The sequence below is a fragment of the Panicum virgatum genome, chromosome 2N (assembly GCF_016808335.1).
Source record: "Panicum virgatum strain AP13 chromosome 2N, P.virgatum_v5, whole genome shotgun sequence".
Lineage (NCBI taxonomy): Eukaryota > Viridiplantae > Streptophyta > Magnoliopsida > Poales > Poaceae > Panicum > Panicum virgatum.
In genome coordinates this window covers 60,367,977-60,384,995 of record NC_053146.1, presented here as the reverse complement: position 1 = coordinate 60,384,995, position 17,019 = coordinate 60,367,977, and the positions used below count along the sequence as shown (strand labels likewise).

Genomic DNA, 17,019 nt, shown 5'->3' with positions numbered 1-17,019 from the left:
CAACGGCGTCGGCTCGCCACTCACGGCCCGAGCTCCTCCGGCGATCCTGCTAGGGCCGAGAGGGAGGAGCAGCTCGGCGAGACCCACGCGGATCGGACCAGCTCCACAAAGGAGAAGGAGCTCGGCAGGACCCGTGCCGTGCCCATCTGCTGGAGACACGGAGCGCCTCGACTGGGATGAGCACGGCGACGTGCAGGGCCTGTGGGCGGGCAGGTGCTCTCAAGGTTCAGCGGAGAACCATCTTAGTTGCTGTTTCGTGGTTGCAACTAGATAAATTGCATTTTAATCTAGCGTTGCGAAGTAGAAACAGTTTGAGATCGATAGGCCAGCTCAAAATAACTGTGCAGACAAAGCTCTCTAATCTTCAACCAGATTGCAAGTAGAAAAAAATATATAGAGCACCTGCACACTTGATGGTTCTCCCCTGAACCTGCAGATATCTATATATTTGCTAACGTTATTTATATAAATCGGAAGGAGTAGTTAGGTTATTGTTAATCGGTGACCCGGTCACATCCGAATTCCGTCCGAAGTTATATTACCTTCTTGCACCCTCTCTTTCCATGATATTTTTTAGGCGAACTACCGCGGATCCGTTAGGCTAGCCGTTAGGCTAGCCCTGTCAACTTCTCCGTGACGCAAACATGCAAAGCAAAAGAAGTAAAAAAAAGACACTACTCAGATTACATTATCGCAAACGTCTCGTAACCATCGGTTTGATTCGAACCGGCAGTGACATATAGCCTATCACCGCCATTTCCAAATGGACCAGTCGGTGATGCTAACATATAACTCAGCGGTGATATGTTAGCATCACCACCGGATGGTAATATAGTTCGGTGGTGATGCGTTCTTCATCTATCTTAAAATATTTTCTCTTTCTCTTCCTTCTCCCTTAGATCCCCCCTCTGTCTCGGACCTTCTCCTCCTCTCCCTTACGCTCCCTCTCTTATTCTCACCTCTCCCCTTCCTTCTTCCCACCGCCGCCTCCCACAGTGCAGCTCCCCTCCCGCCACTGCCCCACTCCCTCTCCTCTCCCCTCCCCTCCCTTCTCTCCCGAGTGGCGGGGAGGTCCACGCGCGGGAGCTAGCTCGACCATAGGCCGCCGTGGGAGCTCGACTGCGGGTCGCCACTGGAGCTGCGCGGGAGCTCGATCGTGGGACGCCGGCTCGCCGCGGGGTCAACACTACCGGTTGTTGAACCAGCGGTGATGGTTTTGGAACATCACCGTTGGGTCGGGAACCGACCGTGATGGCCCCTTCCATTACCATCGATTTAAATTCAACGCCCCCAAAACTGGCGGTGATGACCATTTTGAACCGGCGGTGAGGGGGGCACTGGAGTAGTGGGAGATCTCATTTCACTGTCCATGTTTATTTCAGCGAGATGTTTCTAGATAGAATATGGAAACTGTTCAAACCTGCCGGGAATCACACCACTGATAACGTCGGGTCGAAGTCACTCCCCCAAACCGAGCCCCTCCCCTCGTCGTTGTTGCACACCTCCACCGCACGGTGAGTTCCCCATCCAATCTGGTAGATCTCCCCACCGGCTGTCCTGCCCCGCCCCGGCCAGAGGCGCTTCTGCGCCGCTGCGACGTCCACCGGCCGAACCGCCGCCACCGCATGGCCGCCGCCGCCTCGAGCTTCTCCTTTATGGCCGATGGTCAAGGAGCCGCCCATCCTCGACAACTCAAAAACCTAAGGCCACCGCCTCCCGCCACCACCCCAGCCACCGGCGACCTTGTCCGCGGCCGTTCCACCCACCTCCCACCCTCCCTGGCCGCCCCCTCCCCCTCCCCCAGGTCCCAGCTTGCCCAGGCAGCGCGCGGAGACGAGCCGTGCGCACGCGCGCCGTCTAAGAAATCGGCCGTAGCAGTCTAGTTTTCAACATTTCACCGTCGCTCGCTAGCTCTTTATTAGATTCATGATGCAGCAATTCAGTGTCGATCACACTACTACAAAAATCTTTTCCGAGACGGTTCAGTGTCGATCATACTACTTCAAAAATCTTTTCTGAGGTGGTTAAACACTATTAATAGAGGCAGCCAGCACCAACCACCTCTGATGTAACGTCACATAAAATAGGGCATTAATTGAGGCAGTTTTGATACCCGCCTCAGTTAATAGAATAGGAAAAAAAGGAGAAGCCCGCCAAGCCCACGAGGCCACCGTCGGTCACTGCGTCAGCCACCGCGGCGGCTGCCGCCCGCGGCCGCCGCCGCGTCAGGGCCGCCCGTGTGGGCGCCGCCAGGCGCATCTAGGCTGCCCGCCGCCGCGCGCGTGTGCGCATCCCGCCCTCCGCGACACGCCCGCGCGCCCCGCCTGCGCGAGCGCGAGCGCCGCCGCCGCCGATCGCGGCCTCCGCCGTCGCTTAGCACGGCAGCCGCCACCCGCCCGAGGCGGCAGCCGCTCGCCGGAGTAGCGCCTGAGGGGGGAGTGAGGGGAGGGAGAGGGAGAGAGACACAGGCTGCGGAGGAGGCCCTAAGAGGAGGAGTGCCCGGGAGAGAAGGGAGGGAGGGGAGAGAGATTGTGTGTAGTGTGTGGAGTGGGCCGGGTTAGGGTTTCATTTATTGGGTTCGGCCCATTAATTGAGGCGGTCCTTTGTAATGTGTCCGCCTCTAAAAATAAGAGTATTAATAGAGTCGGTCATCGGAACTACGACCGCCTCTGTTAATTGATTTTCTGAGACGGTTTTTTGAACCGCCTCGGTTAAAAGGAAACGACCGCCTAACAGAGGCGATTATTTTCTTTGCCGCCTTAGAGCTCAAAAAAATATTGTTAATCAATTTTTGTAGTAGTGTCATGCACGCATGTTTCCACGGTGCATTAGATGCTGACAATTAATTAATGCATGTGTATCACCTACTAGAAGAACAACAAGAGACGAGCAGCAGTGTCATGAGTTGAAAAGGTGAAGAGAACGAATCCAGCAAAGCACCGATCGAAAAGCTAGCTGTCTCGATCTCTCGTCAGGCGGCCGCCGGCGAGCTGAGAAAAGCAGGAATGGAAACCCTAGTGCGTGCTTATCGGAGTACTAATAAATAGCTAGTGCCGGGGACGAGCACCATGATCTGCGACGACGACCGGCCGGCGGCGGCGAACGAGCACGAGGGCCATGAGTCCATGACGCCACGGTGCCGGGGATCGTGTCGTTGGAATTAATTCAAATTTCAAAGCATGTGCTTCTGGAATTCTACAACAGGTACAGTTCCTGGTCGGCTCTTCTTCCTGTGCGACTTGCATTGGCGGCGGCTAGCTGGTGTGGCCGTGGTTGAAGAGAGTCCGGCCACATGCAATGCAAGTATGCAACTAGCTAGCTAGTAGTGCGCTGGTGCCGGCTGGTTTTATATTATCCCCATCGATCGCCCCGATCAAGCATGCATCCCCCCTAACCTAACCCCGGCCGGCGGCCCTTGTGTTCGTTTCAGATGATGGCAAACACGAGCATAACTGAATCATGGGAGGATTTTAATTATATTAGGTGAGTATGCATTATTAATTGCTGCATCCAGATTAATTATTTCCAGCGATCGGAACCGAGATCCGTATGAGCCGCACGCACTCTCTCCGTTACCCCTCAAATTAATCATAGGTTAGGCTGAAGGCTACACTCAAGTCTCCAACTTCCATCTGACGAAGCCTTGGACCTTGCCAAACTGTCGCGTTCATGAATGCTAATCCGTTTGGCCAACTGCTGCTGTAGCCGATGGTCACTGTAAAAGTTCGATCTTTATTATAGGCGTTCAACTCTGAAAACCTCCTGGGCCGGACTTCTAGATTTGCTGCTAACTTGCGCTGTTCGTGCTTTTCCATTTGGGCCGAAACGAATCAGCAGAATTCAAAAACCCGCCCGAACAAGCGGGCTGGGCCAGCCCGCGCTTTCGTCCCTCTACTTCCCCGACGAGCGCGGGGCCGCCGCCGGCGGGGACCCTCGACGACTCGGGGGTCGGTGCTCAGGCTCAACCAGGCATCCTGCAGCGCAGGATTGGGCCCGATTGGCGCAACTCAGGGGATCCACGGTGCAGAGGCACCGTTCTGTTGATTTGCTGCCTTGGACCCGGCACGCACAGGTGAGGCGTGCCGGCCATCTGCTCGATGAAATGCTCACATTGCTGCTGTTCTTATCGAGCGCTTGACGCCGGGGTTTGCATCCGCAGGAAGGAGGGTCCATGGATGGGCTATAGACCTCAGACCTGCAGTCTTTGCCCTGGAGCAGGCGGCGGCTCCCTTTCACGCGCTGCGCCGCTGCATCACTTGGCGTGGCGACGTGGGCTTCAGTCTTGAGGTACTTAGGCTCTTGACGTTTCTCTCGTTCTTGTAATAAACTGATGGAAGGTTCCTCTTCCTCTGTTCCGCGTTGAACCCGGTTGCTGTTGGGTAGGAGTTGGATCGCTTCTGCCTGTCATAGTCCATTTTTTCCCCTTAAGGGCCGGTGACATTACTTCTTGCGTGTTTCTGCGAAATGGGAACATGAAGCTAAGGCGCTAGTTTGAGAAGGAAACATATCTATCTGCAGCAAATTCGACAAGATAAACATTAGCAAACACTTAAAAGAAGGGAAGGACTAATGCCATTACACCGTTACTATACTACGAGCTGTACATGTATTCAGACATTCAGTCACAGTCCGCATAGAAAATAATTTACACCACTCTAAGAAAACATACGGACTAGTAAGACAATTGTGTGTACACCTTTGAAGTTAGATCATTCTGATTATCTACTATGACAGGCTGACCACAGTGACTTGTGTTAAATTCAAAAGTGTGCTTTGCAAAAAGAAAAAAAGAAAAGAAAAGAGTACCTGGGGCACCCTACAGTAAATGAGTAGAGTACATGTTTGGTGCAAGAAAGGCGTTTGCTTTTCTTTTCTTGGAATACATTGAATTTTTAGAAATAACAAAAAATAGTTCAGAATAGGAGCTATACATATGACATAATATTTCTATTCCCCATTATAGAAGCAATATGTATGACATGTTACAAAAAGGTTCTTGATGCGCGAGGGGTGATCTCCGGGGGTTGATGAAACCCCTATGACTGGCCTGGGTTCAAAGCTGAGGTAAATCTTTTTTAAGAGAAAAAATCAGGGAACCCCTATGAACGGCATGGTTTGAACCTGAGGTAAATCTTCTACAAGACAAAAAATCAGAGACGTTTCTCCCTCTGGATGAATCTTTTTTTTTATATGACATGTTTGAATGAGCTGTTCTGCCTTTTGAGTTCAACAGCCTGACATTCTAACATGCACCATAGAAGTATTATCACCATTCTAGGAAACTGGTGCTCCAGGATTCTTTTTTTTTTAATGAAATGCTTCAACATTGCAGTTTTGAGAAAGCATGGTGGTCAACAGTGGAAACCTGCAAAGAAGAAATAAACAATGACTACGGAAGTTTAGTCCATGTGTCTTAGCCAACCAAATAAATTCATTTCCTTAAAAAATAATACATGATTATAAAAGTAAATCATTTTCCCCTTCAAATAAATTTATTTAACTAAAATAAATTTGAACATACCTTCAGAATGTAAATACTTCAGGAACTAACTGCCCTTTCCTTATTTCTTTCAATTCATCCAAGTTCAGTTCACAAAAATCACTTGTTAAAATCCTCTTCAATTTGATGATCTGTTCTATACCTCCCTGGAAGTAAACCTCACATTTTTGAAGATTCAAAACCTCAAGCGATGACAACAAATTGCATGGAAGATGAATTCTGCCCAAACAATGGTGTATCCTTAAGCGCAACAAGGATTTTAATCCACGGAAACAGATTGGACTGCATTTAAATATCTCATCGCATTCAGAAAGATCGAGTTCCTCAAGTGATGCTTGTAAACAACATAATGGCATATAACTCAAAACTTTGCAGTTCTTGATTTGGACCTTTTTAAGATGGGGAAATGGGTAGGCCCGCGAGTCTTGTAATTCTTCTATGTCAGACCATTTCCTCCAATTTGGCATATCAAGGAACTTCAGCTCCTCAAGAGATGGAAATACCCTGTAACCTGTTCCATAAAATTCACCACCAATTTGTTCAAGTACTGATAGTCCTTCCAGCACTAAAATCACAAGAGATGGAATTTGCCCAAGAGGTGGAAGTGTTTTTAACTGTTTACATTGTATTAGATGAATAAGCCTTAGTTTGGTAAAATGTAGCTCATCTGCCATCCATGCTGGAAACTCGACTCCCATGTAACACTGAATTTTCAGCTCTTCAAGATTTGAATTTGGTTTTAAGCCAGCAAGTGTCCTCATGCAAACTTCAGATTTGGTTGTTGACGTTCCCTCTTCCAACCCCCATTTTAGTGTCAACTTCTTTAAGTGTCTTTTTCTCGATAATTTAGCATCACCCTCTATATCTGTGCCTGTTACTTCCTCAAGATTACTGATACAAAGTTGTCCACAAAGGTCATTCAAGTCCTTCAGTTCTGTTATTTTGTGCCCCTCTATTCTGCCCACAGGGAACTCCTCGAGCCCTAGGAGATTTGTCAGCTGCCCTATCTTGTATATGAGAGAAACTGTCTGAGCTTCTGCATATAAAAATTGGAGGTTAACTAACTTATTCATAGCTCTAGGTAGTTCTGTGAGCTGGCACCCTCGTAGACCGAGTACTTGCAGAAGGCGCAGCTTACAGAGGGAGCCTGGAATTATGGTAATCTCAGTAAAGGAGAGATCTAGAAACCGAAGGTGAGTGAATTTGTTAATGAAATCAGGAGCCTTTCCCAATTTAGCTTTGGAGTAAGAGAAGTCTAATAACCGTAGGGCACTAGGGTCGCACAAAACATTGGCAAGTGCTTCTTGTAGCTTATTTGTTCTGTGTCCATCAAAAAATAAAATTGTTCGCCACTTATTGATCTTCCTTAAGTCCAAGTGCACACTAAAATCAGAACTATCTATAGCCAGGTGACGATAAAGTTGGAGACTTCTTTTGAGCTCCCGTGAATCTGTAGCTGCATGGCATTCCTTTTCAGCAATGCGGTATAATGGCTCTTTAATCATATCTGGTATTATGTACTTGTTTTCCCATATTGTAGGCTGGAAAAATGATCTGTTGAAAAGCTCGTCAAACCACTGATTTTCCTTTTTCTCCATCTCAATCCCATCATGTTGCTGCATGAAATTAGCTTTCCACATCTGAATCAACACATTCCTTTTAAACAAATAACCAGAAGGGAATATTGAACAGTAACACAAACGCTTTCTCAAATGATCACTTAGATGTTCACACAAAATTGTTACTGAAGGTAGAGCAACATTTTGACTATCATCATCTTCAGAATAAAGCCACCAATGACTTCTGGAAATTTTTCCCCAGTGGCCCTCGTCTAGATTTTGTCTCAGTAGCCTTCCAATTGCTTCTGCCAGTAATGGTACTCCATGCAGGTTTTGCACTATTTTCTTTCCAATTGATTCGAGTGAACCTTTTTCCTGCCTTCCAAATGCATGATGCTCAAAAACTCTGCACATGGATTCTAACGGTAGATGCTTCAGTGAAACATGAGCTGTTGCTCTGAAAGTATATACATCCTCTTCTGATCGAGTTGTTAACAACACAACACTCCCATTTGCCGCACCTGCCAGGATTGACCTTAGGGAACCCCATAGTCTACGCAGATCATCTTGTACATCATCAAGAACAAGGAAGAACCTCTTGTTTTCTGTGACACTGAACAGGGTGCTCTGCTGCCCCATGCCAAAAGAATCAACAATATCTTTGACAATGTCCCGCTTATCACGACTGCGACGGGAGGCCAATACCCACCCCCTCAACGCAAAAGCCTCCGTGACATTTTGGTTCTTGTAGATTATCTGAGCAAGAGTAGTTTTGCCCACACCGGCTGCTCCTACTACAACAATGACAGAAAACTGCTTGCTGGATTCCACGCCATCTCGGGACAGTGGCACAGCAGGGCATATCAGGCTCAGCAGATCCTGTTTCTCCTTATCTCGGCCGACGACAAGAGGCCGTGTTGGTGGCACTGGCACCTCCTGTTCGTCAGATGACTCCAGGATGCCTTGGAAGCGGGTACCACGGTCATCATTGACAATCTTGTTTAGCTTCTTCAGGACATCTTTAAGCCTCTGGAGATCAGCATCCGAAAGTAGGAGGTTTCTCATGTACCTGAGAGCGAAGGACGCAGCCGAGCCAACCTTACTGCTCTTCCTGCGCAACTCGTCCTGGATCCTCTTGGTCTCGAAGTCATCGAGCAGGTCCTCAGCCTCGTACACGACGTCCTTGAATTGCTGCAGCCACTCGTCGTAGCTACCGTTGGAGATAGCCTTGCGCTCGGTCACCTCGACCAGTATCCTGATCCGGGGCAGCGCGGCCTGCACGCTGTACAACATGTCGCCGGCTTCGGCCTGCAGGGCGTGATTCGCCTCCAAGATAGAGCGCGCCTTCGCCACGAAGTTGGAGATCACGGCGCCGGCGAACCACCCGCCGACCGTCAGCCCGGGCCCTACCATTCCTCGATCAATCGAGCTTGTGCTTTCAGAGATTGGGGGAGAGGTTGAGGAAGAGCGAAGGCTACGAGCGAGGTATGTAGTGGACCTGATCCTGAGAAATGTCAACGCGTGGTAGTAGGTTGGGAAACTTGAGTTTTTTTTTGAAAGAAAAGCATGAGGTGGTTTTTGACACTTCTAGTACTAACTTGGAAGCAGTCATCATTTCATTTGCCTCCCTCGCCGGCCGTACGCCCCTTTTCTTTTTTTTTCAGCCAAATTGTCTAAGGGGCCGTTTAGTTCCCAAAAATTTTCACCCAAAAATTTTCAACTCTCCTTTAAACAGATGTATGAAACACTAAATGTAATTAAATAACAAAACTAATTACATAGTTTGGATGTACATGACGAGACGAATCTTTTAAGCCTAATTAGTGCATGATTAGCCATAAGTGCTACAGTAACCCACATGTGCTAATGACGCGGTCAAAGGCCTCAAAAGATTCGTCTCGTGGTTTCCAAGTGAGTTCTGAAATTAGTTTTTTAATTAGTGCCCGAAAAGCCCTCCCGACATCTAGTCAAACAATCGATGTGACCTTTGAACCAAAAATTTTGACTAACTAAACACCCCCTAAGTGGAATGGCATTTTCGCCCTTGCTCTTTGAGGCAGTGTTTAGATCCACGAAAAAGAGGGAGAAAAAGTCGCATCCTACACTGTAGCACTTTTCGTTTGTTTGTGGTAAATATTATCCTACCATGACCTAACTATGCTCAAAAGATTCGTCTCACAATGTACATCAAAACTATGCAATTAATTTTTTTATTTACCTACATTTAGTATTCCATGCATATATCATTTGCTATATTTAATGTTTCGATGTGATGGAGATGTGGAAAATTTGAAAAGTTGGGAGAAGTTTGGGGATCTAAACACACCCTGAGATGCTCACCATAGAAAACCTCTTCTGTATGCCTAGAGGTGAGGTGTTCACTAATTACTATGTAGTAACTTTGGTTTATGCTAGGACTTTTTTAAGAACTTATAAAAAATGGTGCTTGCAGCTTGCATCTAAAGTTAGGCTCTTTAATGTAGAAGCTAGATTATGCAGCTAAAATCTGTGTTCGGCAGCTCCACAAACCTTCAGTTCAACAGTATTTTTCTCTCACACTACTCCAGCACCAGCCTCCAACCAACAGCCAGCCAACAATATTTTTTTCTCATACCACTCCAGCATCAGCCTCCAACTCCAGCCCAGCGAACAGAGTGAAATTGGTAACCCTCTCCTTAAAAAAATATCACACACGGTGCAAGACTAGTCCTCCCAAGTCACGACACGCCTGTCTTCGAGTTTGAGGCCGCCTCTTCCATTTCTCCACCCTCTAACCTAAATTCCCCATTCTCTAGATCTTGCAATAAGGATGAAGATGGAAGATAAAGGATGGTCTCTGCCAGCGGCCATCGGCAGGGTGGTGGGGAAGCTGCGTTTCTATCTGGGAAACAACAGTGATTCAGGCAAGTTTAAGGGCACCATGAAGATGCTCGATTTGTTGGAGGAGAAGCTCAGGCTCTTCCAAGACGAGAATCTGCAGCGTGTCAGTATAGACCGAGAGGAAGAGATGGGTTCATGGCTACAGCAGGTGAAGGAGGCTGCAGACGACGCAGAAGAGCTAGTCAAGGACATGGAGACCGGTGAGTCTGCAATTCCTGATGCAATGGCTTGGTTTCGGTCTGATAGCAGTAACCTCCTCAGAATGAAATATGCCATCGGCAGACTTGTTAGCGTGTGCACCGAAGGTGAATCCCTTCTTGGCATTCCTAACCTGGATGAGGATGTCCCGGAAAGCATGCGGAATGACAGTGCTTCCTCGACATCTTATCATACCTATGTTGTTGGTCGAGATAAGGAACTAGCTATGATTTTGGACATGGTATTGGAGGATGCTCGTTTCGAGGTGGCAACGTCGCTTGAAAGCTGGGCAAGTGCTGACACCTTACAAATTTCTCAGAAAGGATGGATCATTGAGACCCTCCAGAACATCAATCCATTTCAGCAGAGACATGAAGATGCAGAAGTATCATCGTACCAAAAAGAAATCGGTGGCACCATAGAATATACCCAGGTGTGCAATACTGCTAGTGAACTGATGAACCCTATGATTATTCCGATGGTTGGAATTAGCGGGGTTGGTAAAACTACCCTTGCGCAGCTCATTTTCAATGATAAAAGGATCCAGAAGCACTTCCAGGGTCAATCTGCATGGATCTATTGTAGTGACAACATAAGAAAGGAAGAATTGATGACAAAGATCTTGGTATCTTTGCAGCCTCAACATAAGATTCTAGATCTTGGGTTTGATTTGAACAGCCACCACAATCAACTTCAGAGTTTCATAGAAGGAAAGAGGTTTTTGCTTGTACTTGATGATGTATCTGATGACATCCGTGCAGTATGGGGTGATGTAAAAAGTGTACTAAGCAGAGGTGCACCTGGAAGTGTTGTCTTAGTTACAACCCAACTATATGGTCTAGCCAGCTTTATGGGGACTACAGCTCCAATATTTTTGAATCCTCTACAGTATGATGACTTGTGGAAACTTTTTAAGCATCATGCCTTTTTTGGTAATCAAAGTACAGAAGCTCTAGAGTCAATTGGGAGAAAAATTGTTGACAAATTACATGGACTTCCTTTAGCAGCAATAATGATTGCAGTATCGCTGAGAAATTATTCAGACGGAGTGTGCTGGAATAGACTTCTAAAAAGTTGGTGGTGGAGTGTTTCAAGTAACAGTTTGGGCATCCACATTGCAGCTTCTCTTGGGGTTTGTTATTGTGAATTACCTGCACATTTGAGGCAGTGCTTGATTTATTGCTCAATATTTCCTAGGAATTATATATTTAAAAAATATGAGTTGATCCAAATGTGGATAGCTAATGGTTTCGTTGAGCTAGACAATACTGCTGGTCCCAGAAGTTTGGAGGAATTAGCTGCTAAATGGTTTGATGAACTTGTTAATAGGTGCTTTCTGCAACCGACATTTTGGGAACTCCAATATGTTATGCATGACTTGGTTAGAGATTTTGCAATTGCTCTAACTTCTAGTGAGTATTGCGGTGTTGATTGTGAACTGGCACATCTTCCACAAAGTGTCCGCCATTTATCCATAAATATGGAGAATATGAACGTGCCGCAGGCTGATTTTAACATTAAAAATCTGCGATCACTAATGCTGTTTGGCGGCTTACATGACAGCAACTCTAGTGAATGTTGCACCACTGTTGATAGCCTTCTAGAGAGGTCTTGTGACACCGTTGATTGCCTTTCTGAGATATCCTATGCCAATGTTGATAACATTTCTGAAGGGTGTTCTGATGCAATTGATAATGACCATGCTGACATCATTTTGAGGAGATCTTGTGTGACTATTGAAAGTATTCTAAGGAAATCAACATGCCTGCGCTTATTGAACTTGTCTAACATGAGGCCAAATGCTGCAACTGCATGCTCTGATGATCACCTACTTGTTGAAGATTATGTTGCAGCATTTGCGAGGTTCCTTACAAGACATCACATGCTGTCGCGTTTGACACACCTCAGATACTTAGATTTTTCGTACAGTGGGATTACCGAACTTCCTGATTCATTATGTACCTTGTGCAATCTCCAGGTGCTTGGCTTGCGAAGCTGTAGATTCACACAGTTACCAAGAAGCATGAATTCATTAATTAGCATGCGACACTTGTATGCAGATGCAGATACAATTGCTCTAATTCATGGCATCGGAGGGCTAACAAAGCTCCAAGACTTGCAAGAATTCCGTGTTAAAACAGAGGATGGCTACAGAATAACCGAGTTAAGGGACATGAGGTACATTGAAGGTTCCCTTTGTATATCAGATCTTCAGAGGGTGACCAATCAAGCAGAGGCAACTCAGGCTAACTTATCCGGAAAGGAGGGTATTACTTGTTTACATCTAAAATGGGACAGAAATAAATATTTGAAGGGTAAATATAACCATTTTGGAAAGGAGTTGAGTCAGTATGATATAGGTCAAAAAGAGCCACTTCATGTTATCTTACTTCAGAAGAATTATACGCATTCAGATATTTCAGGACCAATTGTAAATCCATCTACACCTGATCCAGCCATCAACATACTACAATGTTTGCTTCCACCTAGAAATTTGCAGAAGCTGAAAATTTTTGGGTACCCAGGGTGTTCTTTTCCAGACTGGGTGCAAGGGCTCAGGTATATCCAAGTTATTGAGATAAGCCACTGTATAGAACTGCAGGTACTTCCGCCTATTGGACAGCTGGAGCATCTAAGGAAACTGAAGTCATATGAGTTGCCTTCCATAAAAGATGTCAGTTCAGATGTATATGGAACCTCAAATGTGGTCTTTCGATCATTGGAAGAGCTGAGTTTTGGATCCATGGTGAAATGGGAAAATTGGGCAGCAGATGCAGAGAATAGAGAGTTCTTTCCAAACCTGCAAAAGCTGCACATCAATAGATGCTACAACCTGAGGGAACTACCTTTTATGGTCTTGGGCGTAGCTATCAAAGAACTTTCACTTTCAGGTTGTGGTTCATATTCCGGTACAGTGTCAAGTTATTTGAATAGATTAACTTGTCTTACACATTTAAAGGTAAATGATTGCTCACAAAAGTTAATCATTCCATGTCAAAAGCTAGTATCGCTGGAATACTTGCACCTTTCAAATTGTAAGGAGCTCTGCTTTGAGGGTGGAATCCTTTGTATGAACAATTTGAAAGCCCTACATATTTCCAGTTGCCACATTGTCAGATTATCCCTAGAGGAAGAGCTCACTCGCCTGCTCTCAGGTTGGGCATCAATGTTCGGAGAAGAGCAAGCACTTCTTCTTAAATCCACTATTCTTCAGTTAGTCAAAGAGGCAGGCATGAAAAGTGGAGAAATCCACCTTCCGGTTTCTGCTGTAGTTGGATTATCCAAAAAGTCAGGCAGAAAAAGGAGAGATGGACAACATAAACATGAGCACATTCATGTTATGCCGTCTCTCACTGACCTTACGATGGACAACCTTTCCCAGTCTCTAAATCTCGATAATATTCTTTGCAAGCTTTCAACACTTCGTACCCTGTGTCTTCACAAGATTCACAATATATCTGTTCTTGAAGAAGAGTGGCTTGAGCAAATTAAGTCCCTACAGGAGCTGGAATTTTTTAATTGCTACCTACTCAGGAAGCTCCCATCGAAATTGGTCTCTCTATCATCCTTGAAGAAGTTGAGTCTACAGTCATGTTCCCAAATTCACTCACTACCATCGAAAGGTCTACCACGGAACCTAAAGGAGTTACAGATACTAGGTTGCTCACCTATACTAGAGGCACGATGCCAGAAGGAAGATGGAGACATATGGGTCAAGAAGAAGATAGAGGAACGGCAGAAGAAGACTATAAATGAATATCAACAGAAAAAAGTAAATGAGTTCTGGCAAGGATGGCAGAAGTACGAGGAAGAGTGGGTGCAGTGTGCGGAGGAGCAGCTGAAGGGAGAGTGGTTGACGAATGAAGAAGAGGACTGGCTGAAGCAGCATAATGTGGTGGAGTCAGTAAGTAATGTAGATGTGTGGCTCAAGGCAACAGGAGAAGACTGGCCAAAGATTGCTCACATTCCTTATATCCGCGTGAATGGAGATATCATTCAGAATCTTTATCACTGAAGCTGCAGATTCACTAAATCAGTGTTAATTGTGAAGGTGAAATTAAGAACTATGTTACTATTGCCCTCATATTCAATTTATTACCTGAATTGTTGTTGCTGTTTGCCTTCTTATTTTCGGGCATGTTCTTTTGAAAATTATGCATTATGTGATAAACTGCTGCCTAGCATGTAATGCGAACACAAAAAACATACGGAAAAGATTGCTAAGAAATGTATCAACAAGTTTTTGATTCATATTTATAAGGCGCAGGGCAGCTATCGGCATGCAACTATTAGTTCACATTATATTGCATTATTGATGTCTGCCTTGAATTGTGTGGTACAATGTATTCTTACATACACGGTGTAGAGAAGGCATGTGAACTTATATAGCATAAGAAAAGGCATCTGAGCTTATACAGTTTGGCAAAGGGATTTGGAATTTTTTATGGCTGGTGCGTACTGTAGTTTGGCAAAGGGATTTGGAACTTTTTATGGCTGGTTCGTACTGTAGGTGTTATTTATTTATTTTAAATAAAAATGTGGCAGCATAAGCATCTCATGCGGACCTATTCCTTTTTTGAAAAAATGGATCGTTTATGCTTAACAGCTGAGAACAAGATTGATACATATCATGCTTATATTCTTCAGTTGTTCCAGTCAGCGTCCATATTATTCAAAAATAACTAAAGAGCGTAGGTCCTTAGGCCCATGGTTAGATTGGCGTGAGTGGACAACTGTTTATATTTACATGGAAACGAAATGAAGAGTGTTATTCTATTCTTTTTTCCTTTTTTACCAAATTCTTAGACTAACTTATGTAAGTAACCCTTAATGATTTGCAGATTTATCCTGTTTCTTTCAAGAAGTGACAAGTGACAACTTTTAGGAAGCTGTTCCGTGTCCTCACTCAGTGTAGAAGTGGGACAATGCAGCACATCCTTGTACTGCAACGCAGTAGCATGACCGTTCTGAACCGTCATATGTGGTCTGAGCTCTGAAGTCTGATCTGGTGCGATGCTTCAGACAAGACTAAAAGCCAGTAGTTTGGCTCCTCACCGGACTGCCAGGCGTTCATCGCAGGTATAGTAACATGTAAAGGTTGGTTTCATGAAGCATTTGAAATGTGTCAGGGAAATGTTCCAGCTGGATGTTCTAACACGTCTCCTTATCTCCATTCTTCAGCACACATTCTTGAAGCCTAGAATAGCCTGCATCTCACAATCTTTTGCTGCTGCAGGTTGCACCGGAACTTCTCCTGCCAGACGACAGCAAACTGAGGAACCAGTGGAGAACATCAGTATGCTTCGCCGTCGGTGTTCATGGGTCATCTGTTTCATGGGCAACCAATGTTTTCAAATCGGCTGGTCGGTCCTGGTCGCCTAGGGACCGACCAGGTGATTAATCGCGATTAGTCGACGACCAGGTCGACCTGGTCGAGCCTGGTCGTTCCCTAATCGTCCATATGTCTACATGTTCAGTATATACTATATAGTGTATATATAATTATATATATACAATATAGTATACAGCAAGCAATTCTGCAGGTTTTGGTGACTTACTTTTGATATTTGCTCTCCAGAACTCCAGCTTCTTGTCCAAAACTCCATATTCTTCTTGCTGAATCCCTGCTGCTGAAACAAAAAAATGAAGTTGTTAGGAGAAAGTGAGAAACCTTCATGCTGCCTTGATAAATATTAAACAAGGAGTACTGCAGTAGAGATTTAGCAAACCATAACAGAGCACTACTGCTACAGCAGCAATGCAGCATACATAACCAAACAAAGTTCAATAGTTCAGTACAATAATTGAAAACACACAAATAAAGGCCTCTTGCTAGAGCCTAGAGCCTAGAGCTAATGACTAATTATTAATTAAGTAAATCATCATCCAACTGGAAGTGTCCATCTCCAGCTTCTTCATCCTCCTCCATGGCTGTTGCTGAATCAGAATCTTCTGGCTCATCTTGTGCTTCATCTCCCACATCACTATCATCTACGTCTGCATCAACATTATCTTGGGCGGGTGTGTTTCTTGGACGCTTCCGATTCCTAGCATAGGTCTGTTTGACAGCAGTAGCAGCACGAGCAGCAGCAGCCCTAGGCAAGTGACGCCCCCTTAGACCTTGAGTTGCACCAGCCACTTCATCCACAGCAGTCCATGTCAAAGAATCGCCATCACCATGAACTGTTTCAGAATTTTCATCAACCCATTCACTTTCCCATTGGAATTCCTCAAGCAAGAGTGGGTTGCATTTCTTTCCTTTGGAACCCATCTCTTTAATTTTTTGAAACCTGTTTTGCATCTTCCGGTTATAGCTAACATACACCAACTTATTTAACCTTTTATGCTCCAACCGGTTTCTCTTTTTGGTATGGACCTACAAAAAAGCAACAATGTTATCTCCAATACAAGTACTTAGTAGTTAGTACTTAACAGGTTCCAACACAAGTACTTAGTACTTACATGAGCAAATGCGCTCCAATTACGTTCACATCCAGATGCAGAACAGCAGAGGCTAATAATTTTTTTTGCTAAACTCTGGAGCTCAAATGCTAGGCCACCATATGAGCCCCACCAAAGAACTGCAATATAAATACAATTACATACTAGTTAGTGCATTTCTATAGCCAACAAGGAATAAGTGAACTAGCCAGATAGTTACACAAAACTTACTTGGATTTTTTTTACTCCTATCTCTGATTGCTAAAGGCTTTGAGAAGCTATCACCTTCAGACCTCTCATAATGATCTGCTTGCTTACTAATTTGGGTTTGTTCATCATCATCACTCATCATCTTCCAGAAAACATCATTGAACATTGATCTTAGCCTTGCAGCTTGTCTCTTATCTTTCTCTCTTATGTCAAAATACTTCCCTGGATTCA

At 45.1% G+C, this 17,019-nt stretch overlaps 2 protein-coding genes and 2 long non-coding RNA genes across 5 annotated transcripts; 2 read left to right on the top strand and 2 right to left on the bottom strand.

The window, feature by feature from the left end:
• The first annotated feature begins 3,781 nt into the window (after positions 1–3,781).
• LOC120661535 lies at positions 3,782–4,443 on the top strand. Its single transcript, XR_005669932.1, has 2 exons — positions 3,782–4,072; positions 4,160–4,443. It is a non-coding gene; the product is annotated as an uncharacterized LOC120661535 (long non-coding RNA).
• Positions 4,444–4,736: 293 nt separating this feature from the next.
• LOC120661534 (putative disease resistance RPP13-like protein 1) lies at positions 4,737–8,600 on the bottom strand. 2 transcript variants are annotated; one of them, XM_039940426.1, is made up of 2 exons: positions 8,129–8,600; positions 4,737–5,364 (listed from the first exon to the last, which is right to left on the bottom strand). In XM_039940426.1, exons 1-2 carry the CDS (start codon positions 8,470–8,472, stop codon positions 5,352–5,354), a joined length of 357 nt encoding a protein of 118 aa, XP_039796360.1. In that variant the 5' UTR covers positions 8,473–8,600; the 3' UTR covers positions 4,737–5,351. The 2 variants fall into 2 exon arrangements, with proteins under 2 accessions (XP_039796360.1, XP_039796359.1); XM_039940425.1 differs by having other exon boundaries at positions 4,860–5,365; positions 5,522–8,587.
• Positions 8,601–9,760: 1,160 nt separating this feature from the next.
• LOC120661532 (putative disease resistance protein RGA3) lies at positions 9,761–15,722 on the top strand. Its single transcript, XM_039940424.1, has 3 exons — positions 9,761–14,188; positions 14,979–15,216; positions 15,374–15,722. The coding sequence occupies exon 1, from the start codon at positions 9,869–9,871 to the stop codon at positions 14,150–14,152; it is 4,284 nt and encodes a 1,427-aa protein (XP_039796358.1). The 5' UTR covers positions 9,761–9,868; the 3' UTR covers positions 14,153–14,188; positions 14,979–15,216; positions 15,374–15,722.
• A 701-nt stretch (positions 15,723–16,423) lies between these two features.
• LOC120661533 lies at positions 16,424–16,878 on the bottom strand. The gene is made up of 3 exons (XR_005669931.1): positions 16,810–16,878; positions 16,600–16,718; positions 16,424–16,513 (listed from the first exon to the last, which is right to left on the bottom strand). It is a non-coding gene; the product is annotated as an uncharacterized LOC120661533 (long non-coding RNA).
• Between the last annotated feature and the right edge of the window lie 141 nt (positions 16,879–17,019).

Bases quoted from the DNA above. Each gene is read 5' to 3' on its own strand.
- LOC120661532 (XM_039940424.1), top strand. From the start codon at position 9,869: ATGAAGATGGAAGATAAAGGATGGTCTCTGCCAGCGGCCATCGGCAGG.
- LOC120661534 (XM_039940425.1), bottom strand. From the start codon at position 8,472: ATGGTAGGGCCCGGGCTGACGGTCGGCGGGTGGTTCGCCGGCGCCGTG.